This window comes from Macrobrachium rosenbergii, chromosome 18 (genome assembly GCF_040412425.1).
Source record: "Macrobrachium rosenbergii isolate ZJJX-2024 chromosome 18, ASM4041242v1, whole genome shotgun sequence".
In the NCBI taxonomy this organism is placed as follows: domain Eukaryota; kingdom Metazoa; phylum Arthropoda; class Malacostraca; order Decapoda; family Palaemonidae; genus Macrobrachium; species Macrobrachium rosenbergii.
Window position 1 is genome coordinate 2,506,079 of NC_089758.1, and position 23,036 is coordinate 2,529,114.

Consider the following 23,036-nt stretch of genomic DNA (forward strand, 5'->3'; position numbering starts at 1 on the left):
CTGGTACCTGTACACTCAAGGAGGGAGTTGTCAGCATACCTTCATAGATATATGGCTTAAAAAGCTCCACACTGCTCCGCCACTCACTGCTTGAGGTTACATTTTCACTGGTTGCTAACCACTCTGCTTGTCTAGTCTCAGTATTCAGCATGGGTAACACTTGCTTCACCTGGGTACCTTTTATCACTTGTCCAACTGGCTTGGTCTGCTGTTGAGTCTTATAACAATCTCGACTGTAGTGTCCTACTCTTCCACACTTGTAGCAGAATGCATTAGTCTTCTGTATCTGTTTTGAGAAACTGGAAGGTGAGGGTTTACCATTCAATTGCTAAGGGTATGTCCTGGCTTTGTACTGGCACAGCCACTAGAAGGGTTTCTTACATCAATGTTCCTAAAATTCGATTGAGACCTATAACCTGTGAGTTGTTGGTTCTGGTACTTGACATTATAATTCCTTCTGCTACTGATGATATTATAATCTTCACTCAGTGTAGCAGCTTTGTCAAGTTTCCTAACCTCTCTCTCTCTCTCTCTCTCTCTCTTAAATAAGCACTTATGTGTTCAGGAATTCCTCTAAGATATTGCTCTAGGACTACTAACTCCTCATGTTCTTCCATAGCTTTAACTTTAGCGGCCTACAACCACCGTCTGAAACATCTTCTTACTTTATAGGCATAATCCAAGAAAGTTATCTTGTCATCCTTTCTCAAAGATCTGAATCTTTCATTGTAATATTTAGGGGTCATCTGGTAAACCAGTACACCGTACTCTTTACATTGATTAGCTGATAAGGCTAAATAGGCACTTCTTTCTTTACCAATGAGAACACTCTGTAACAGGACTGACCATTTATCCTCTGGCCATCCCATACCTGAAGCCACTTTTTCAAAGTGCTCAAAAAACTCATCCAGAGCTTCTTCTGTAAACTTTGGAATTAACTTCTGCACTCTTACTCCATCAAACACAGGTCTGAGTTACCTTGGATATAGTTATACGGGTTACATGCACTGTGGATCGAGCTCTGATTAACTAAAACTCTCTTTCATGCTTTGCTCTCTCTCTTTCTTCTCTTTCTTTTTCAGCCAGCTAAAGTTGTTTGATGGAGTGACGCCCTTTTGCTCTAGTATATTTCTTGTTTAGCTGTTGATACTTCACACTTGTTTTGATAAACTCAGTTTGATTTTTCATGTGATTAATAAGCTTTTTAAGGGATCACTGTTACGTTTAGAGTACTCAGTCGTAATTTTTATTATTATGAGAGTTCAGGTATCTGGCTGAAGTGAGGTAAATTTTTGAATTCTGTGATTAGTTGTGTAATAACCAGGTACTCATGGAACACTGCATGACAATATATATATATATATATATATATATATATATATATATATATATATATACATACGGTATATTTACATACACACACATTAGGTTTTTACCTGGGGAAGAATATGGAACTTACCAAGCAGGTTTCAATTCTGACTGCAGGTGTGGATTCAGGTGAGCATCATAAGAAAAAATTAAGCTGAAGGTTTTACTTCAACAGGGAAAGTTCGGACAAACACCTGGGTTCACTTAAAATCACTTATATTTACATTTAACAAAATAGATCAGGAGAATGGGGAATTCGCAAAACCAGACAGGTGAAACAGATTCCTGTCAAATAACTAAAATTTCAGTAATTTACACAATAACAGAAATAGGGGAAAAATCCACTTTGTAGAACACCGTTGGGTAAGAGACAGTGATCATAACCACGGCACAAGCACAGGGGTGAGCAGATGATCCCACAGCTAGCAACTCCGTCTGCAAACGAGAATGCACCGGTTACTTACACAGACATACTGTAGGTAGTTTAGTTAGGGAATCAAGGGGGTTGCACTGAAGGTGCCAAAGCAACTAGATATTAGGCACTGGAAGATACATAAACTTGAATATTTACTCACTGCACTAAACAAATCAGGTCTCATAAAAAGATCACACTTCAGAAAGGAAAATAATTCGGTAGAAGAATAATAGATTTGTGACTGATTCAAAACCTTGCTTTGGGTACTTTACCTTTCCACAGGGACTGGGGACCTCGTCTTCAGCGCCAGCAAGGAGGGCATGAATTAGGGGCTTTCACCACAAAGAAAGACTCAGGCTCAAAGCAGCCACATAGGAAGAATCAGAACTCTGATGGTGCGGATAAGACAAGGGACAAGTGTCTTGAATCCAGGGCCGGGCGTTTCTGACAAGTGCCATCCGGGTGTCGTCTTTTAAGACCTCGACAGATTACGATTCCTCTCCTCCCAGATGGCAGTGCCTGCTCGCCTCGTGGTCTGTTTTCTATGCTTTCCATGCTTTCGCCATGCAATATGCCCTTGCCACTTGGTGACTCTGTTGTTAAGGCCAGGGCACTCTCTCTTTTGGAATTAATTCCCTTCGCCAGCTGTCTATACCTCTGGCAGGGATTTGGCTTCCCAGAAGGCGGTACCTGAAAGAAAGGCTTGAGCAGTCATTAGGCCAAGGAGGAGGATTAAGAGATTATTATTTTTAAAGGGTGAGGAATGAGCGATTTTTCCAAGAAGGGGCAATGTTTTCCCATAACCTGCCTTTGTTAGTCAGGAATGTTATTAACACGACTACCTTTATTTTAATAAAATAGTTGAATTATGTTAACCTGGGGCATGACTGCACTCTTAGAGGGAGAGGGAACTTACATTCGTGACAATATATATATATATATATATATATATATATATATATATATATATATATATATATATATATATATATATATATATACACATACAACACACACACGCATATATATATATATATATATATATATATATATATATATATATATATATATATATATATATATATATATATATATATATATATATATATATATATATATATATATATATATATATATACATACACATACAACTGGCTGAGTCATAGCAATCCAGTGTACAATCTGAATTTTTAATGATTTAATTGCCGTGAAGTAAAACAAGTAGCCAGTACGTGACGGTGAACAGCACATGAACGATACGATTATAAATTTCGAGAAAGGTATCAAGAATAACTTCAGAGAATGGCGTGCTCTTACGAGCGAGTGCGTACATAAAAAAAATATCTTGCAGGCACTCACAAAGCCGTTCAGTTATTATGTAGTCTGCACGTTAATCCTGTTACATCTTATCTCTCTATTTTTGTATTTCAATTATAGATAACAGGCGAACGCCTTGAAACCTCCAGATGTCGTAAACAGTTTTCACGTGAAAGACAACATCTGCAACTTGATATTTAGAAATCACCAGAAATTCCACCACCAACAAGACTAATAAAAAAAAAAAAACTCGTGAAGTTGCTATTCCCAGTATTTTCGAGACCCGACAGACTTGAGTGCAGCTTTATAGATCCTGAGACGCCAGAGGCTGGAAGCATTTGGCCTTTGCTACCTGTAGACCAGCCTTCACTTCATACCATCGCCATGGTGCCCAAATTAAGCTTCTTCGTTGCATTGACGTTCATAAGTAAGTGTATGCATTGACGTTCTTAAGTAAGTGTTAACTTTGTAGCGTACTACGATGTATTGTGTATTCTAATTTTACTACGTGGCGTATACATGAGTCATGAATCGTGAATTTCTTTGTCAGTCATTCACATTACACGTTTGGATGCTTTTTCTAATAAATTATGTAGTTATGCGTTAATTTCATTGCTTTACCAAAATTTCTGCTAACTCACTGGCAAACTAATAAGAAGTCTGAAAACTTGGCAACACTTTACTAGATTTGTTTAATTTCCTTTTCGAATGAAAACAAGAAATCGTATTACTTCGTCGTGTACCCTCCATCGTGAACTACCGAATTTTGACGTGGCCTGTCGTGGCAAATTAAGCTAATTTAAAAGAGACCCTTAGGATTATTGTCTTTAGAAAGAAATTAAATTTCAATTAAAAATTCATATGTTAGCCGCATTTCCTCTACGCTCACTGTTCCTTTGGGAGCCTGCGCATAAGAAGGCAGTTAATGCTTGAGACCTTGAGTAAGAGAACTAATCGACCGCCTGACTTCAAACCCTGCTATTGTTATCTATTTCTGCACCAAGAAAATGATAAGAAAATATACATAGTCTCTAGCGCTTTAACATGAGCTCGCCGAGTCAAGTCTTGTATTGGCGCAGAATACCGTACCTTAACATTCGTTTGATTGCGATCTTAATTCACACAATCAATCTATCTGAATTTGGCGTACTCGAGTTGTCATGGTAAACTAAACTACATGAATTTAAAGTGTTCCGTGTACTGTTATCACAGTGCCGGAAAACTTGTTTTGACTCATTTTCTATAAAAACCTATATGAGAATATTGCTTTTTCTTTCAAAGGCCTCGCTGCTGCTGGTCCGACTGACACCGAAACAGCTGCAAATTATGGTAAGTCAGTTTTCTATTTCATGTCGATTTCCATTTCAGAAAGAGCCTCCCTCTTTTCAGTAGCGTTACTGGGTTTTACATTAAATGATGTAGAGATGATAAAACAAGTAAAAAACGCATTAAGGGTCAGACGCCTACTTTCGAATGTATACGCGCACACGTTTCTCTCATGGGTATACTTAATACATAAAATTACACGCAGACACACGCATATAGCCTATATATGTATATACACACACACACACACACATTATATATATATGTCCTTCGTTAATGGCTTGGAAATAAAGTCGAAACCGGTCAGGACCTACACCCTGTGTCTTATTTTTCACCTGTGGTAATGTCAGATAAATGATTAACAGCTCTTCTAGGGCTGGCCCGTAGGATTAGACTTATTTTTACGCGGCTAAGAACCAATTGGTTACCAAGCAACGGGACCTACAGCTTATTGTGGAATCCGAACCACATTACAGCGAGAAATGAATTTCTATCACCAGAAATAAATTCCTCTAATTCCTCATTAGCCGGCCGGAGCATCGAAGTCGGGCCTAGCGAGTGCTAGTCGACAACTCTACCGACTCGCCCAAAGAGGAACTGGCGATGCTTACCTTTCCTTAACCAAATTTCATGTAACAAACTTTTTCATCATAGATCATGCCAAGTCTCTCACTCTGTTTAATACCTTACAACACTTACAACACTCTCTTACCCAAGATTACGTGTTGATATATTGATGGCTTAATCTAATTCTAAATCTAAATCTTAATCTATCTAATTGTCTAGCTAAGTCTCTCATTCTGTTTAATATCTTACAACACTTACAACACTCTCTTACCCAAGATTACGTGTTGATATATTGATGGCTTAATCTAATTCTAAATCTAAATCTTAATCTATCTAATTGTCTAGCTAAGTCTCTCATTCTGTTCAATATCTTACAACACTTACAACACTCTCTTACCCAAGATTACGTGTTGATATATTGATGGCTTAATCTAATTCTAAATCTAAATCTTAATCTATCTAATTGTCTAGCTAAGTCTCTCATTCTGTTTAATATCTTACAACACTTACAACACTCTCTTACCCAAGATTGCGTGTTGATATATTGATGGCTTAATCTAATTCTAAATCTAAATCTTAATCTATCTAATTGTCTAGCTAAGAATCTCATTCTGTTTAATATCTTACAACACTTACAACACTCTCTTACCCAAGATTGCGTGTTGATATATTGATGGCTTAATCTAATTCTAAATCTAAATCTTAATCTATCTATCTATCTATCTATCTATCTATCTATCTATCTATCTATCTATCTATCTATCTATCTACCTACCTATCCATCCATCTCGCACATAAACACATACACAAACACTCAAATACATATACAGACTTGGCAAATAACGTACTTCAAATAAGCTCTTCACTTGAAAGCAAAACAACAACAAAAAAAAAGGCCATGGTTTTACTGAACATTTTTTTTTTTACTTGCTGATTCAGTGTCCTGCATATGTTCACATAAGCATCACTGTCCCAATCTCCAGACGTATAGCCTGCAGAGCATTTGCTTAGGAAAGCCAATGTGTCTTGCAGACATAATTGGAAACCTTGCATGCACCCGACTGCAGTTGGACCTATGCTCATAAATTCATGAGTGTCAATACAGGATCCGAATTTATTTCTTAATGGTTTAAGGTGAACCCATATTATTCTTGATATACTTCTTATAGCAGATATAGATGTACAGTATATATATACTATATATATGTGTGTGCGCGTGTATGTAAGCCCTATGTATGTATATCCATAAATATTAAATCACAAATATCGCTTAATACCCAGTTCACCATACCTTGAGAATAGCCTACACCCAAGGGGAATTATAATAGAGAAAAGCATCTGGTCCGTAATCCTTCCGCAAACGAATCACTGTATCATTCGTGAATAAAAATTCATATATATATATATATATATATATATATATATATATATATATATATATATGTGTGTGTGTGTGTATGTGTGTGTGTGTGTGTGTGTGTGTGTGTGTATGTATTATATATATATATATATATATATATATATATATATATATATATATATATATATATATATATATATATATATACACATATACAATCGGCTATTATGGTGGAGGTGGGTTGATATCGATTTTACGTACAAAAACCTGTGATTGACAGGCATATGTACGGCACAGTCGGCATCAAGTTGTATCTCTCTTGATGGTTGCAAGATCTAAATACTGGAGACTTTGGATAGTTGAATGGTCACCGTCCCAGAAATTCGTCGATCCGTACTATCTGTCGGACTTCAGAATCTCCCAGAGAGAGAGAGAGAGAGAGATATATATATATATATATATATATATATATATATATATATATATATATATATATATATATATATATATATATATATATATGTCACTAACATATATATATATATATATATATATATATATGTCACTCATGAATTTTAAATGCTCTCAAAAATCAGGTCATAAATAAGACCCCTTAATCACGAATTCACTATAAGGGATGTTTATGATAAACGCTTCTGGCCAGGCCGGAATTCCAACAGCCAGGTTTGAACCCTGCCGGGAACAGATGCACTTACGTATAATTCCCTTTGGGTGTAAGTTATTCACAAGGCTTTTATTTTTGTCAACGGATATCGAAAAGAAATGAAAAGTCTGTACATGCCTGATTACCCTAAAATGAAGCAGTACAAAACACCAAGATATATCAAAGAAAAAGAAATTATGTTTTAACTGTACTCATTTATTTCAAGCTTTCACGGCAGGACAGACGACTGATCAGTCTTCAGTGAGATTTGTTGCCTCGCAGCAACAAATTTCACTGAGGATAAAACCATAGAATGAATGGAAAGGAAACCTCAAGATTAACTTCTTTACGAGCATCCACTCGCATCTGATGTTTCGCTCTTGCACGGACAGAGTGCCCGTCCCCCTACCAGCCGGTCGGCCCGGACAATTACTGCCTGCTCATCGACAACCGCATCTCCGGGACGTGGGATGACATGAGGAAGTTTTGCAAGGAGTGGAATGGTGACTTGGCCTACTTCCACGACGCTAATCTCCTTTATGAAGTGGTCCATTACATCCATCAGCATGGTAAAGTAACCAGTTACTGTTCTCTTTTCCCTTTCCATGTTACAGCTCTTGCATAAGTAAGAAAGCAAAGTGTCAACTAGGCCACTTGAATCGTGCTGACCTCCCACTTCGAAGTGTAAAAAGGATGATGGGCTTCGTGTGGCAAAGTATCATGTACCGTAATACCTTACCCATCTAGGATTTCAACAATGTGGATAACGGGGCAATTCCTTTTCATTCTTCATCAGGATAAAGTGGTTAAGGCCATTGTTGGTTCTTGTAACAGGAGAAACTTGGTTCTCCATTGCAGTTGGATGTATTGAAGGTTAAAGTGAAAAGGCTTTGTATTTCTATCGCTCACGCGTACATACACATACACATACATATATACATATATGTGTGTGTTGTGTTGTGTCTGTATATGCATACATATATATATATATATATATATATATATATATATATATATATATATATATATATATATATATACATATATATATATATATATTATATATATATATATACATATATATATATATATATATATATATATATATATATATCTCCATCTTTGTCAGTCTCACACACATATATACATACATATATACATACATACATATATATATATATTTATATATACATACATACATTTATATATATTTATATATATATATATATATATATATATATATATATATATATATATATATATATATATATATATATATATATATGTGTGTGAGACCGACAAAGAGAGGGAGAGAGTGGCTACAGTTCGTTTTAATCAAACATATATGTAGACATCCTTGCAAATGTTATCGCCATGATTTTGTAAGGACGGGTCCCTATGGAGTATTGTTCATTCAACCCAGAGAAACAACGATAGCAATCTGGGGAAACCAATTCTCATCCCTTCTGACAGAATTGCGAACGAAGCCTTATAATGACTTACGTTAACTCTTAAGGAAAACAAACCCGACTGAAGCAGCACGTAGCTTTCGACAGGTGTTGGATATAAATGAATGTTTGATGTAAATTAAATTTTGTAAACTATATTTCTGTAAACTATATATATATATAATATATATATATATATATATACACACACATATATATATATATATATATATATATATATATATATATATATATATATATATATATATATTTATATATATACATGTATATATGTATATATAGATATATTTATATGGATATGGATATGGATATATATATATATATATATATATATATATATATATATATATATATATATATATATATATATATATATATCCAAACAGCAGTGACCACAGCCAGGTATACATCAATGGGAGAGGCGGACACAAAGACTTGTTAAAAGGGTCAATTTATTCCCGACATTTTTGTAATGGCTTCATTACATTTTCGAGGGCTGTATAAAATAAATAACATAAATTACAAAAAGGGTATAAATTTAAATTTAAAAATTAAGCACAATGGGTTACAAATAAAAAAATAAAAATAGAAGGGACAATTAAAAGGACAATGTAAAAAACAAAACAAAATCTCTCTAAAAAATATACAATATAAAATATATATATATAAAGTAAGAAGATATGGACCAACCTATTTCAGTGGCAATGTTAAAACTAAACAGAAAACGAAAGACTAAGAGAGGTACAGTGTGCCGGCAGAGGTTTTGCTGTTTAACAGGGGGCCGAGTCGTTTTTAATCATTAATGATTCCAAAATGGCCAATTCATGGCTGCAGAGGCTCGCCCTAAAACAGAAAAATCCTTATTTTCAATTGAAGTTTTACATAAGGATTTTTCTGTTTTAGGGCGGGCCATTTTGGAATCATTAATGATTAAACGACTCGTCCCCTTGTTAAACAGCCAAACCTCTGCCGGCACACTGTACCTCTCTTAGTCTTTCGTTTTCTGTTTAGTTTTAACATTGCCACTGAATAGGTTGGTCCATATCTTCTTACTTTTTATATATATATTTTTTATATTGTATATTTTTTAGAGAGATTTTGTTTTGTTTTTTACGTTGTCCTTTTTAATTGTCCCTTCTATTTTTTTATTTTTTATTTGTAACCCATTGTGCTTAATTTTTAAATTTAAATTTATACCCTTTTTGTAATTTGTTATTTATTTTATACAGCCCTCGAAAATGTAATGAAGCCATTACGAAACGTCGGGAATAAATTGACTTCTTTTTAACAAGTCTTTGTGTCCGCTCTCCCATTGATATATATATATATATATATATATATATATATATATATATATATATATATATATATATATATATATATATATATATATATATATATATATATATATATATATATATATATATATATATATATATGAGATGCAACACTAACCGCGAAATTTTAGATCTAAACGACTCGAGCTTCTGGACCGGGGCGGAGGATATTGAGAAGGAAGGAGACTGGGTTTGGGCTAATGACCACACGAGCGTCAGAATGCACACTCCCCTCTGGGCTCCGTCCCGGTACCAGCAGGAGCCAGCAGGAGGAATCAATCAAAACTGCGCAGCCCTCAACAGGGATAAACATTTCTTCCTGGACGATGGCTACTGCGAAGACCGCAATGGAGTCATCTGCGACCCTCGTAAGTTTTCGTCTCTCAATTTCAGCTCTCCCTTTCCTTGTCCCACCTACAAGTACCGTTACAAGAAACTAAACTAATTTCTGATGATAATCAATTCTCACAGACTTCACTTCACCCCCTTCTCGGATAGTTCATTCAATATTTTCATTCGTTCAAAACTCACATTTAAGTAGAAGCAATGATTTACCAATCAAAATCAAATTATATAATATATTATATATATTATATATATATATATATATATATATATATATATATATATATATATATATATATATATATATATATATATATATATATATATATATATATATGTATATGTGTGTGTGTGTGTGTGTGTGTGGAACAAAGAACTAAAAAAGCTACGTCTATCAACCCAATTCGAACTGGCGTCCAACAGAAGCCCCAGGTTGCAAGATTCTTTTCAGTGTCAGCTGTACTGGCGTGCTAACGAGCCTTCACATTAAAGTACGCTCAAAGGCTAACAGCAAGGTAGCGCATGCGTGGCAGTGACTACCAAACGAGAGAGAAATAAAAACTTTCATTTGCAGTGTGGCTAATAATTTGCCCTGGGCATCGCTGAGATCTGAGTTCTAAAACACACACACACAAATATATATATATATATATATATATATATATATATATATATATATATATATATATATATATATATATATATATATATTTAGTGTGTGTGTGTTTATAAATTTTAGGCCGCAAACTTCACCGGCTATCGGATTCACTTTGCTTTGGGAATATTTTACACTTAGGAGAATCATTGATTGACTGAGAAGTGCATCTGGCCTTGCAGACTAGATACAAAGGGATGTCGGCTCGAAATGAACCCACCTCCGCCGTGACAGCTGATTTCTAAGTTTGTAACACTTGTCGAATATGAAGTTTTGACATTCACGCCACGTCACTCTTTTAGACCCACAAACCTTAAATTACATATACCATATGACGTCGAATTCACCTTAACTTGGTAATATCTAAACCAAAAGTCATCAGCCCGAATCCATGCCGGAAATGATTTACACCCATTTGGAGGAAGTTATTCCAAAAGTCAAGTGAATTTAATATTAATTTTTAATGCGGCTGAATATTTGTAAATATAAAAACAGCTACATGTGGACAAGTGACAAAATTTCATATTTTAACTGAGTTTTACAAACTTGGCGATCAACTACCATAGTAGAACCAGATTCCCGAGGGAATGTCTACAGGACAGTCGATGTCAACGAACCGATAAGTCGACTGTCTATCTATTAATGCATCTAAAGCAAAACGCAAAGGTTCGGATCCTGGTCGGAGTAGATCCCCTTACTAATTATAAAATCTCGTTAGATGTAGGTGATTCCCAAAGTAAAGTGATATATTTTAATATGTGAGTGTGTGTGTGTGTGTGTATATATATATGTATGTATATATATATATATATATATATATATATATATATATATATATATATATATATATATATATATATATATATATATATATATATATATATATATATATATATATATATATATATATATATATATATATATATTACAGTACATATATATATATGTATATACTTATATGTATATGTATCTTTACACACATATATTTATATATATACATATACATACATGTATATATAATGTGCGTGCATATGATAAAACGGGTAGGTAAACGGCAGCAATATGAAAATAAAAAATGGTTTACTTCCTAATTGGGTTTCCCCTCCCTTCAGAATAAGATCAAATTGTTTCCTATTGAGTGGAAACTTTCAAATGAGATTGGAAATAAAATTACCCATTTTATTTGCAGTTGTTCACCAGAACAGGAAATCAGAGGAGACGCCCGTCGAAGCCGTCGAAGAGGAGACGGCAGCGTCAGGTGAGCAACTCGGCATCCTTATTTACGGTATCCTGTATTGTGCAAATATTACTGAAAGGGAAAAACAGTGCAATGTGCTTCACTAGAGGCATGCCTGTTGAAAATTTACATCTGGACAGGTGAATTCTTTTAATTACGAATATTCTTTTCTGGAAGAACGTCTAAAATAACACATTTCTGATTTCAACTCATACTATTTTTGGTATTTTGTCTTTTTCTCTTGTGGATAATTTATTGATAAAGTCATGTAGTTCAAATTACTCTTATTGTCAGCTGAAACCGCGATAAGCTACATACAACCGCATACACACATACACACATATATACATACATACATACATACATACATATATACATATATATATATATATATATATATATATATATATATATATATATATATATATATATATATATATATACAGTATATATATACACAGACAGATAGATATATTGTGTATGTAGATGTGACACTTGAACGTCGTCTGATGGCATTATGAAATTAAGAGCCCATAAACTGAACATCAACATCAGCCCGGATCGCTGGTGAGTGTGAAAAACATGTAAGACGAATAAGGTTTTTATAGGGAGATTACAGGTAGGAAACAACGACTCTGGCACGATTAGAAATGATGATTAACTTTCTGACCCAGTGATGAAAGGCATCTGGGCGCCGTTCGACTTGAATCATGGTTCACTCGCCCCTGCGTCCACTCTGGCTGCCGGATCCGCTGAAACGTTTGCTTGAGAAGAGATTATTAATCAGATTTCCGGTGGAACCCAGGTACATTCTTTTTCTCAGTATGACTGATGAATGATAGCTCATTCCAGATAAAACAGTTCGTCTCATCAGCCCATTGATACTAGGACTCAATCCGTCACATGCGTGAGAAATCACCGGGCTCTCAGAACTACTGTATATTCAACTCCTCGCGTATTGCCTGATAATCTTAGTGAGATTGATCTACTAGGCTGCTCAGTATAAGTTAATGTACAATTATTGGGTGGTGTTTTACAAACACCAGTATCACCTTATTATTAAAACTTGTATTAACTGGAAAACTAACGGTGGTTTTAGAATAGTAAGAAGTAAACGTCCCTCCTCTGAGCTGTCGTGTCCACATACACTCATACATACATATGCGCATAAGTATGTGTGATGCGAATGTTATATATATTTACAGCTTATCCTCTCTTTATCCTAGTTATCAACCTGTTGTTTTGCAATTTGTTTAAGTATACAAGATGTACCAACTTTTTTCTGAGAGCAAAGATGGAGAAATGGACAATATACTTCCAATGAAAGTTCGAGTAAAGGAGTGGATCACCTATGCTGACCTCAGAACTCTCTTTCCTTCCTGCCTTCCTTCAGAGTGCCCAGTTCCGTTCCAGATGATCAGCGACGCCTGCCTTCTGATCAGTGTCGTCAAAACCAACACGTGGTTCGATTCTAAAACACTATGCGAAGCACTCGGAGGCCATCTGGCTAAAGTTGACGACGCCAACCTCATGGGAGATCTCTACGATTACTTAACCAATAAGAGTAAGTATTCATCTTTCCTCCAGTACGGTCTTAAATCGTTAACAAAATTTGTTATTCCTGGAAAACTGCAGTAGGTTAATGTCACGTGTGCAGCGTTACTGATTTAGTTCCTTTTTAACGAAAGTAGGTATATGCGAAAGTCTTTTATACGGAGTTGCTGATTTAGTTCCTTTTAACGAAAGTAGGTAGATGCAAAAGTCTTTTATACAGAGTTACTGATTTAGTTCCTTTTTAACGAAAGTAGGTAGATGCAAAAGTCTTTCATTAAAAAAAAAAAAAAAAAAAAAAGATAAGTATATAAATTGGCTTCCTATTTCACGGGGTATTCATGGATACGCTGAGGCGTTGAATTACCTAGCCTGGAAAAGCCACATAGCATCCCAATAGTCAGGGTAACAATTGAAGTCACATTTCTAAAAAGAAAAGTAAGCCGGATATTCCGTTGCATTTGGGACTGGGAAGGGTTACACAAACGGAGGTCGCATTTCTAAGGCATAGTATAACAATACCACCCATACGCCTGGGCTTAATATCCAGCCCTGGTCTTTGTACACTACTGTTTTGCTTTGTTGAACACTAAATCTGGGGTAATCAATCTGATGAGAAAATAAGTGTCAACGCTTTAAGTCATTACCTGAAACCTGTAAATAAAGAAAGATACCTGGAGAAGCATTACAATTTTTTTCTTTACGACAGAGATTTTTTTCTCAGAGTTCCATGAAGGCAAGAGGTGTGTAATAAAAAGCAAGATGGCAACATGCTCTTTTTTGTACGCCGTACACCATAAAAATCTTGAAAGTTATTCCTGTGCTGAAAGTGGAAGGGGTTTACTGTCGCACAGAGTTCGCTTATCAAATCCGAAATAACAATAAAGTCAGTGATATACAAGACTGAAATCAAGCAATACCAAAGCTTTACTGATAAACTTATGTTGATGGTTCAACGTACATGGATAACATCCCACTGATTCTGAATGTGACTTGGTGTTACCTTGAGAGTAACGCTTAGAAAACCAGACACTGTTCAAAATGCTTTCGACATATCATCTAAAACTGATGGCAAAATACCCTAATGCTTCAGGTCTTTCGTTTTACCATTATTGGTCAGTGGTTCTCCTGTTTCAATGTCGGTATTCTGTAGTTAAGGGTAAGGTGACATCATGACACATCAACAAAATATGGATGATGACGCTCCATGAAAGTGTAGTTCAACTGATTCCAGCCTCATGTGCTGATGAGAGTATTAGTTTCTTTACTGACAAATAACTCAAAAAAAAAAAGGCCCAACAGGTACTCTAAATCATAATTTTCTCTGTTAGGAAAGAGAAGCTTCTACTTCCAATAATTTTGTGTAGAAGATACTTGGATACTGTAAATGTCTAAATAAGGAAACAATATTCCAGCGATGGTGAAGCAAAAGATCTGAAGCATGGGTGCTGATGCCATCGTATCTGCGGATGCAGAAGCCTTGCAAACAAAACTTAGTTTTCAGGCAGAGTGGAAAAAAAAAACCTGGAGTTGAACTTGACATTAGGTTGTCAGATTTTCAGTGACTCAGAGTACAAGATAGCAAATCAGCAAGGGTCTTAGTTTTTCAGTGTCCATTGTTATCCAACATTGATTATGCCACTTATTAATCTTATCTAAATCTCCATCAAGACTAGTAACAAGTTCATATTGCTTTAAGGGAAAGAATACAATTGCAACAAGAATTGCTTCATATCCCATGTTCCTCTCATAAGTAGAGACTAAAAACAACTATGGTTCCAGACCACTTACCAAAAGACTCTCTTAGCATCAAGTCCATGCTACCGGGGTCTTAAAAACTGTGACTGTGCCCAACAGAGAACATCTGAAACCTATGCTATGGACTTATAATATACGAACCTGATGGTCAAACAAAGTTATGGCTGTGCTCAAGTCCATTAGAAAAAGGCAATAACAAGGTAGTCTTTAACATAGCTAGTTAGATCTAAGAGGGTATCATAGGTTCCCAGCTGCTTCTCGCAAACATAATTGATCTTAAGAATTTAGTGTCGAGGTTCAAAATACATACAGTTATAAATGCTTATGTTCACATCTCTTAGAAGCCTTGGAGACCACTTGCAGAAATGAGATTACTCTGTGATTATTTCAGTAATCCTTTACAAAACTCACTGGATGAAGGAAAATATTACTTTTTTAAAGAGAAAACGACAAATGTGGCATGCTGTACTGAATTCTGAAGGATATCCATGGGACATTTTTTTAAAAGAAAATCTTGATATTGAATTAAAAATTCCCACTTGAACCTTATTATTATTATATACACACATTATTATTATACACACACACACACACACACACACACATATATATATATATATATATATATATATATATATATATATATATATATATATATATATATATATATATATATATATATATATATATATATATATATATATATGTAAGTATGCATGACTGTGTGCATCAATTATAAAAATTTCTAGTTAACTGCAGAACAACGTGCTGCAAGACAAAACGGGTGAATACGAGAAAGAGTATACAGTAGCTGAAACATCTATTTATTTCCCTCTTTCTTCGCATCCCTGAGTTCTACTCATTATCACGCAGGGGAGACAGGTGAACATTATCATGTCGTTTCTCTTGGTATTTACGGTTCCTGACATAAATAAAATTCATTAACGCCACTACAGTCACGAGGCCCAGCCACTTCCTCTTAATTCAAACTCCTCCTAACATTGTCCCCGTAGGTGTCCGCACTCCTTTATGGATTGGTGACGTCACTACAGTCACGAGGACCTGCCACCTTCCTCTTAATCCAAACTCCTCCTCGCATTGTCCCCGCAGGTGTCCGCATTCCTTTATGGCTCGGTGGCGTCACTACAGTCACGAAGCCCAGCCACCTTCCTCTTAATTCAAACTCCTCCTAACATTGTCCCCGCAGGTGTCCGCATTCCTTTAATGGATCGGTGACGTCACTACAGTCACGAAGCCCAGCCACCTTCCTCTTAATTCAAACCTCGGTGGCACTCCTTTGTGGATCGGTGGCTCAGACGATCTCCAGGAGGGCACGTGGATCTGGGAAGACATGTCGCCCGTCAAAATGGGCACACCATTCTGGGGCTTCAACCAATACGATGAGCAAGAACCAGACGGCCATAACAGGGAGAACTGTCTTACGATGAACAGCGACAACTACTTTTATTTTAATGATTTTTCGTGTGACACCTTAGCTGGCGCTATATGCCAGCAAAATATAAATCAATAGCTGCCTTCCCTCTTTGATATCAGTGAATGTTTGTATTGACGTGACCTGCCTGTCAGCCATGCATGATATTTTTTGGCACTGAATTATTCTGGTCTGTTTTCAAACCATCCTGCAATTGAACCAACCACACAAACTGTATCACTCACAGGATTTACCAACTGTGTCAGGATATTTTTGCCTCACAGAAAATTCTAAACTTTAAGACATCACTGCTAATGCTGTTGCACTGCTTATCCTGCCAAGCCATTATCATCTTAAATACACCCATGACCATTCATATGACTCATTAATTTCCTGCTTAGGTCCAGCATATCCTTAGGTCTCTTTACGTTATCAGACATAAACCCTAATAGCCGGTCTCAGTGTTATCCTAGGAACTTTGCGCCTTCCTTTAAATTATAACTAGAATAAATTAATGCTGAAAACTTACTCATTTATTAAACAGTCAAATTCATTGCTTAAGATGCATCATTGTTGCCCTTCATTTATGTCTTCCAGAACAGTTTAGGGAGGTACCAGCAGACCATTGCATCCAAGGTTGTAAGAATCTTGCTTGGAAATACAGCCAAACTGTTGGTCTGTAATTCTAGGCCTGTTAGTAATTTATGATGCCAATGCTCTAAACTTAATGAGGACCCTTAATATTTCCATTTTATTACCAATCTTAATGGAGGGAGGACGGAATTATCTAGCAGCTGAACTATTTGGGTCTGGCCTTCAGCCTTCCTTCTGTATAATGCCATTTAAGGAATTCTCACACTTTGCCACATTTACTGACAACTTGTACTGATACACCATGAAGTACACATTTGTGCAAACACAGGGTACTCAATGAGTTGTGATAGTCCACCTAAAATGTTGAGCTTGTCCAAAACTTTTAAAGCCGACCTCGAGCAGCCATCTGTTACCATAATCCATAGTAACTCTGTAAGCCTGCACGAACATGCCTAAGGCTTAACCCGAGTAAACTGGTTTTAATCCTGGCCAGATATTAGAACTGCATTAGCCTCAGCTTCCACAACTTTCTGCTCTACAAAAACCACCTATCAACTATTTCCTCACTGATCCTTTATAAATTTCCCACTATAACGTCTACACACCACCCTTTCATAGGGATGATCTGTGTTTACTGTAACGTTAAATGTGTCAATAGCTACTCCTGTGGATATTGAATTTCCTCTACCTTTTGGCCAAGAACTCTTCTTCTGATTTCTAATATTACCCTCTTCTTCTACTGTTGCTTACCTTATTCCACCAACATTGTTTTTTTTTCACCTATCTTATCTTTTGCCATTAAGTTTAGCTGTCCTCTCACCCACTAGTTGGGGGACTATAATAAGATTTATATTGGTCGAACATCAAAAGGACAAAAAGTAAGAAGTTTCCAACACAAATATGCCATTTCAAGAGGCTTATCAAATCATGGCATTGCAGATCATTGGCTTAAGACAGGCCATGCGATGAACTGGGATAAGTCAACGATAATCTACAAGGTCAATGACCATCGGAAAAGGAATCTGCTAGAAACTGTTTATTGAAGCTACATCCACCAGGGATGGTAATCTCCACCCTGGATTATCCCTTGATCCTTTGTCCCTGTCTTTTTTGTTTAAAGAACATGCTGCCCAGATCAACAAACTAACCCCGCCCTACCTTCTGTTTTTGTACATCAGGCTCTGTCAACTTCTTTTGTATTCAGTGTGAACTTGAAAATGCAGAATACACTACACACACACACACACACACACACACACACACACACACACACACACACACACACACACATATATATATATATATATATATATATATATATATATATATATATATATATATATATATATATATATATATAGTTACAGACTGCAGGGTGGACAACGCATGGAATTAATGAAACTTTGGATTTGACCTTGATGCCCACTTGTGGTTGTACATATTTAAAGAGAAAGTGCAAGTTTACTGGGTAATCTACTTACCGGGGTTGCAATACTTTATGCCCATGAGATGATTACTTTACTTAGATGGAAGTATACAATAGAGAACGATTAACAAGGGGTTTATTGATAAGATTTAACAAATAACCCATATAAACAGGGGTATGAAAGAGTAGCAAATATATCTGTGGCGCAATGAAGTGGGCCCTCGTAGGCTTTGGTAGGAGTGTTAGGATCCAAGTTGGGGACTCATGGCAGGGTTACACAAACAGCTCTCCTTGGTTAAGTCAATTCTAGTCCTCTAGGAATGAGATCCACTGAATTGGAATTCCTGATTTGGCCTCCCTGAATCTTAGAAAGCGCTCTCAAGTGTGTTGTGGTAAGGAGGGAGACGATGATATATGTCTGACCTGAGACAGTTCAGTTACGTGAAGCAGGCAGACTCTCTCTCGCAGCCTTATTTTATGCTAGCCTGGGTGTGGCCTGGGTGTAGCTGAGGATAAGAGTCCCACCAGTGCTTTGACCTTTGGGGGAATAGTTTTGAGAAGGATAAGAGTAGGATGGCATTAGGATTCTCATATAACATCTGCTAGGGAAATGGACCCAAGGTTCTTTCTCGTCTTCTGGTCTCATCTCTTGGCGCGCATTTCAAAATGCACTCGGCCTCTTTGTCTTTTTTGAGAGGAAAGCTTCAAAGGGAGCTCAGTGGACTGGAATCCATAAGAATATATAAAACCTACTGGTCACTTTATATCAGATACGCATGTAATGTAACAACAACAATGCTTTCTTAAATCCTAGAATTCTTCACACTTTTTTGGATACGCTCGTCACCACAAAGCCTGAGATCCACGTGATATTATTGTTCATATGCATTATCTGACAACTGGACAATTGTTATTGTGAGTTCAAATGAAGCTGCATCCTTGGAATGAATTTTTGCTTCGAAAAATTTTAACCTCAAACTTAATACTTTAGCAGTTTCAAAATACTTATTAAATATTTTGATTTAGTTAGATCAGTTTTTACTGTATTTTTATTATCATCTGATTCAATTCTTAATAAACTGCACAGGCAAGTAAATACCCGGCAAGAGGAAGGAAAGACAAAGCCACCTTATTAATCCCTACATATGTCATCTTGCTTTTTCGATGGTAAGTGCAGTTTGTCTCGTCACCGAAGGCCACCTAGAGTTACAGAGGTATTATGAGTATTATGACACATCTGTCCTTCCTTTTTCTCGACTAAAAATCTATTTGCTGTGAACAGTTCTACCTGAGGAGATCTTGAAGATGGCTGTTATTAAAGACTGAAACCAGGCCGTGCGCTTGGGGTATTGTCAGACTCAAGAAGGTGGCATGGTACAGCACGCCTCGTTTGTCTGAACAGCTTGTCATCACGGCCAACTTTCCCCTTCATTTGTTGTTATTCTGATAGTTACTGGACTTTCGTGCGAATTCTGGAATTGCCACTTAAGTTATTCACACCGCAAATCCGATATAAACCAAATGGAAAAATTAAGTGACTACCATGAAAGAGTTTCGATTAAAAAACCTTACTGCTAAAGGAAGAGATTACTTTGCTGACATTTTATTTCTTTCTCTATCTGCGCCATGGTCTAAAACTCTAAAACATCGATCCAGCAAGTCTTAATTCCCTATCATGAGCAGGTGCCAATTCCTGATCCCTTAAAAAGTAAAAATCTTCTCTGAAACATGCATTGATATCTGTAAGGTCCCTTTTCACAGCTGCAGCACACGTGTCGTTTAGCGGAAAGACTACACCGTGAGGAACAGCTTAATATCGGTCTTCATTTTGTAAGCAAAGACGCCGCTATTTAATATGTACAGCATATGCGTAATTTCGAAACGAATACCTTAACCTGCGGAATGAACGTACATTTTGCGGTCTATTTCATATTCCTCCATTCTTAAATCTTGATCTCTTTTAGGATGTAATTATTTTCACTTCGCAAGAGGCAAAAATAGTATAAAAACCTCAGTCGGTTTATTCTTCAAATGAAACTACGTCTTACTTGCTGATGTGAACACAGGCTCCATCCCCAATCCCCAAAATTACCCCCCAACCACACCCCCCCCCCCAACCCCAACCCGACCCGCACCCACCCAGCTTCCGTTTCATTTCGTACTCAATACAATAAATAATGGGAACATTTGGAACACGAAGAAAAATGTGGCCCCCCGATTTCTTTGGTTATTTTTGTGCTGCTGTTGCGATATTTACAGTAACCATTTTTCATATTGAGGGAAATTTGGGGGACGGAAATGGTACGTTTTGGATGCGGGATAAGGTTGGATACCCCGACTCAGCGACCCCACCCCACTCCCTCCCCTCCTCCTCTCTCTCTCTCTCTCTCTCTCTCTCTCTCCTTTAACTGCTAAACTCGGACCCACACACGCACAATGTACCGTTCCTGCACCGCCGAATTCAGTACCGATTTCCTGTCTGGGAGAGACCGGGTCCACTGCCATCATCTTCTTCCCGGTCCTCCTCCGGCTCCGGTCATGAGAATGAGGAGGCCAAGTGACGAAAGGTCATCGCTTGTTTTTCCAGGGTACAATTAATTCAGGTAAAGGCAAAGGGGAAGTTGGTACAGGAGATCACTTGAAAAGTAGACCCACGTACGTTGCATTTCCGTGGTGTTTGTTATGGGTAATAGCTTTAGGAAAATTATTAAAATCTGTGTATCTTCAAGGAGTAAAAGGAATTAAACTTTGGGAAAAGGATTAAAATCTGTGTATCTTCAAGGAGTAAAAGGATTTAAACTTTGGGGAAATTATTAAAATCTGTGGATCTTCACGGAGTAAAACGATATAAACTTTGGGAAAATTATTAAAATCTGTGTTTCTTCATGGAGTAAAAGGATTTAAACTTTGGGAAAATGATTAAAATCTGTGTATCTTCAAAGAGTAAAAGGATTTACACTTTGGGAAAATGATTAAAATCTGTGTATCTTCAAGGAGTAAAAGGATTTACACTTTGGGAAAATGATTAAAATCTGTGTATCTTCAAGGAGTAAAAGGATTTAAACTTTGGGGAAATTATTAAAATCTGTGGATCTTCACGGAGTAAAACGATATAAACTTTGGGAAAATGATTAAAATCTGTGTTTCTTCATGGAGTAAAAGGATTTAAACTTTGGGAAAATGATTAAAATCTGTGTATCTTCAAAGAGTAAAAGGATTTACACTTTGGGAAAATGATTAAAATCTGTGTATCTTCAAGGAGTAAAAGAATTTACCCTTTGGGAAAATGATTAAAATCTGTGAATCTTCAAGGAGTAAAAGGATTTAAACTTTGGGAAAATGATTAAAATCTGTGTATCTTCAAGGAGTAAAAGGATTTGGGAAAATGATTAAAATCTGTGTATCTTCAAGGAGTAAAAGGATTTGGGAAAATGATTAAAATCTATGATCTTCAAGGAGTGAAGGGATTTATTCTCCACCCACGCAAGTACTCCAAAATGATAAGGAATGAAAAAAAATTGGAAGTTCATTCGTTGTCTTCTTACAACAGAATTAGGTTGGCAACATTTTGAAGGAGATAGCACACAACAGTTCCAAATCCTAGATTCCTAATTCCAGTTTTTCGGGGATACATGGAGCCTACTGACCACGACCACTCATAAGTCCGAAATTGAAAATGAATTGAAGATGAAAAGAAAAAGGAAACAACGAAGTACGAGTGAAAAAATTCTAGCCTTGAAGAACTGTTCTGAATTTTCTCTTATCAAAGACTCATGCAAAAAAACATAAGTGACCCGGTTCACTGAAGTTATATATAAAATATTGCCACTTAATTCCACACAACGCAACAGCAAGCGCATTTTTTTTAACATATGCTGAATGCTGACATACCTCAAGAAAAATCGTTACACCGTCAGGTATAAAAGTAATTGTTATACTATTTGTTAAGCCTAACATACAGCTGCAGCTACTATTAATGAATTTATGATGCAGCTTGACAACATTGTCTCTGTTCTCGTCACGTTGTCATGAGGTCTATCAGGAACTCGTTTAATACTGTTTCCTGCTATTCTCTAGACCTCGTCGAAAAGTGGTATGACAAAGATGTACAACAGGTTAGTTTTTGCTACAGTTTGCTCGAGACAAAATGGTCAATCCAAAACTCAGTGTCTGAAAAGTAGACGAACAAGGAAGAGCCGTGCTTATCAGAAATTA

General features: G+C 36.3%; 1 protein-coding gene across 2 annotated transcripts; it reads left to right on the top strand.

The window, feature by feature from the left end:
- Positions 1-3,370: 3,370 nt before the first annotated feature.
- On the top strand, positions 3,371-16,561 carry LOC136848027 (macrophage mannose receptor 1-like). Of its 2 annotated transcripts, XM_067120066.1 has the most exons (7): positions 3,373-3,527; positions 4,382-4,429; positions 7,410-7,586; positions 9,955-10,191; positions 12,013-12,081; positions 13,454-13,624; positions 16,383-16,561. In XM_067120066.1, the coding sequence occupies exons 1-7, from the start codon at positions 3,485-3,487 to the stop codon at positions 16,544-16,546; spliced, it is 909 nt and encodes a 302-aa protein (XP_066976167.1). In that variant the 5' UTR covers positions 3,373-3,484; the 3' UTR covers positions 16,547-16,561. The 2 variants fall into 2 exon arrangements, with proteins under 2 accessions (XP_066976168.1, XP_066976167.1); XM_067120067.1 differs by lacking the exon at positions 9,955-10,191 and having other exon boundaries at positions 3,371-3,527.
- Positions 16,562-23,036: the final 6,475 nt, after the last annotated feature.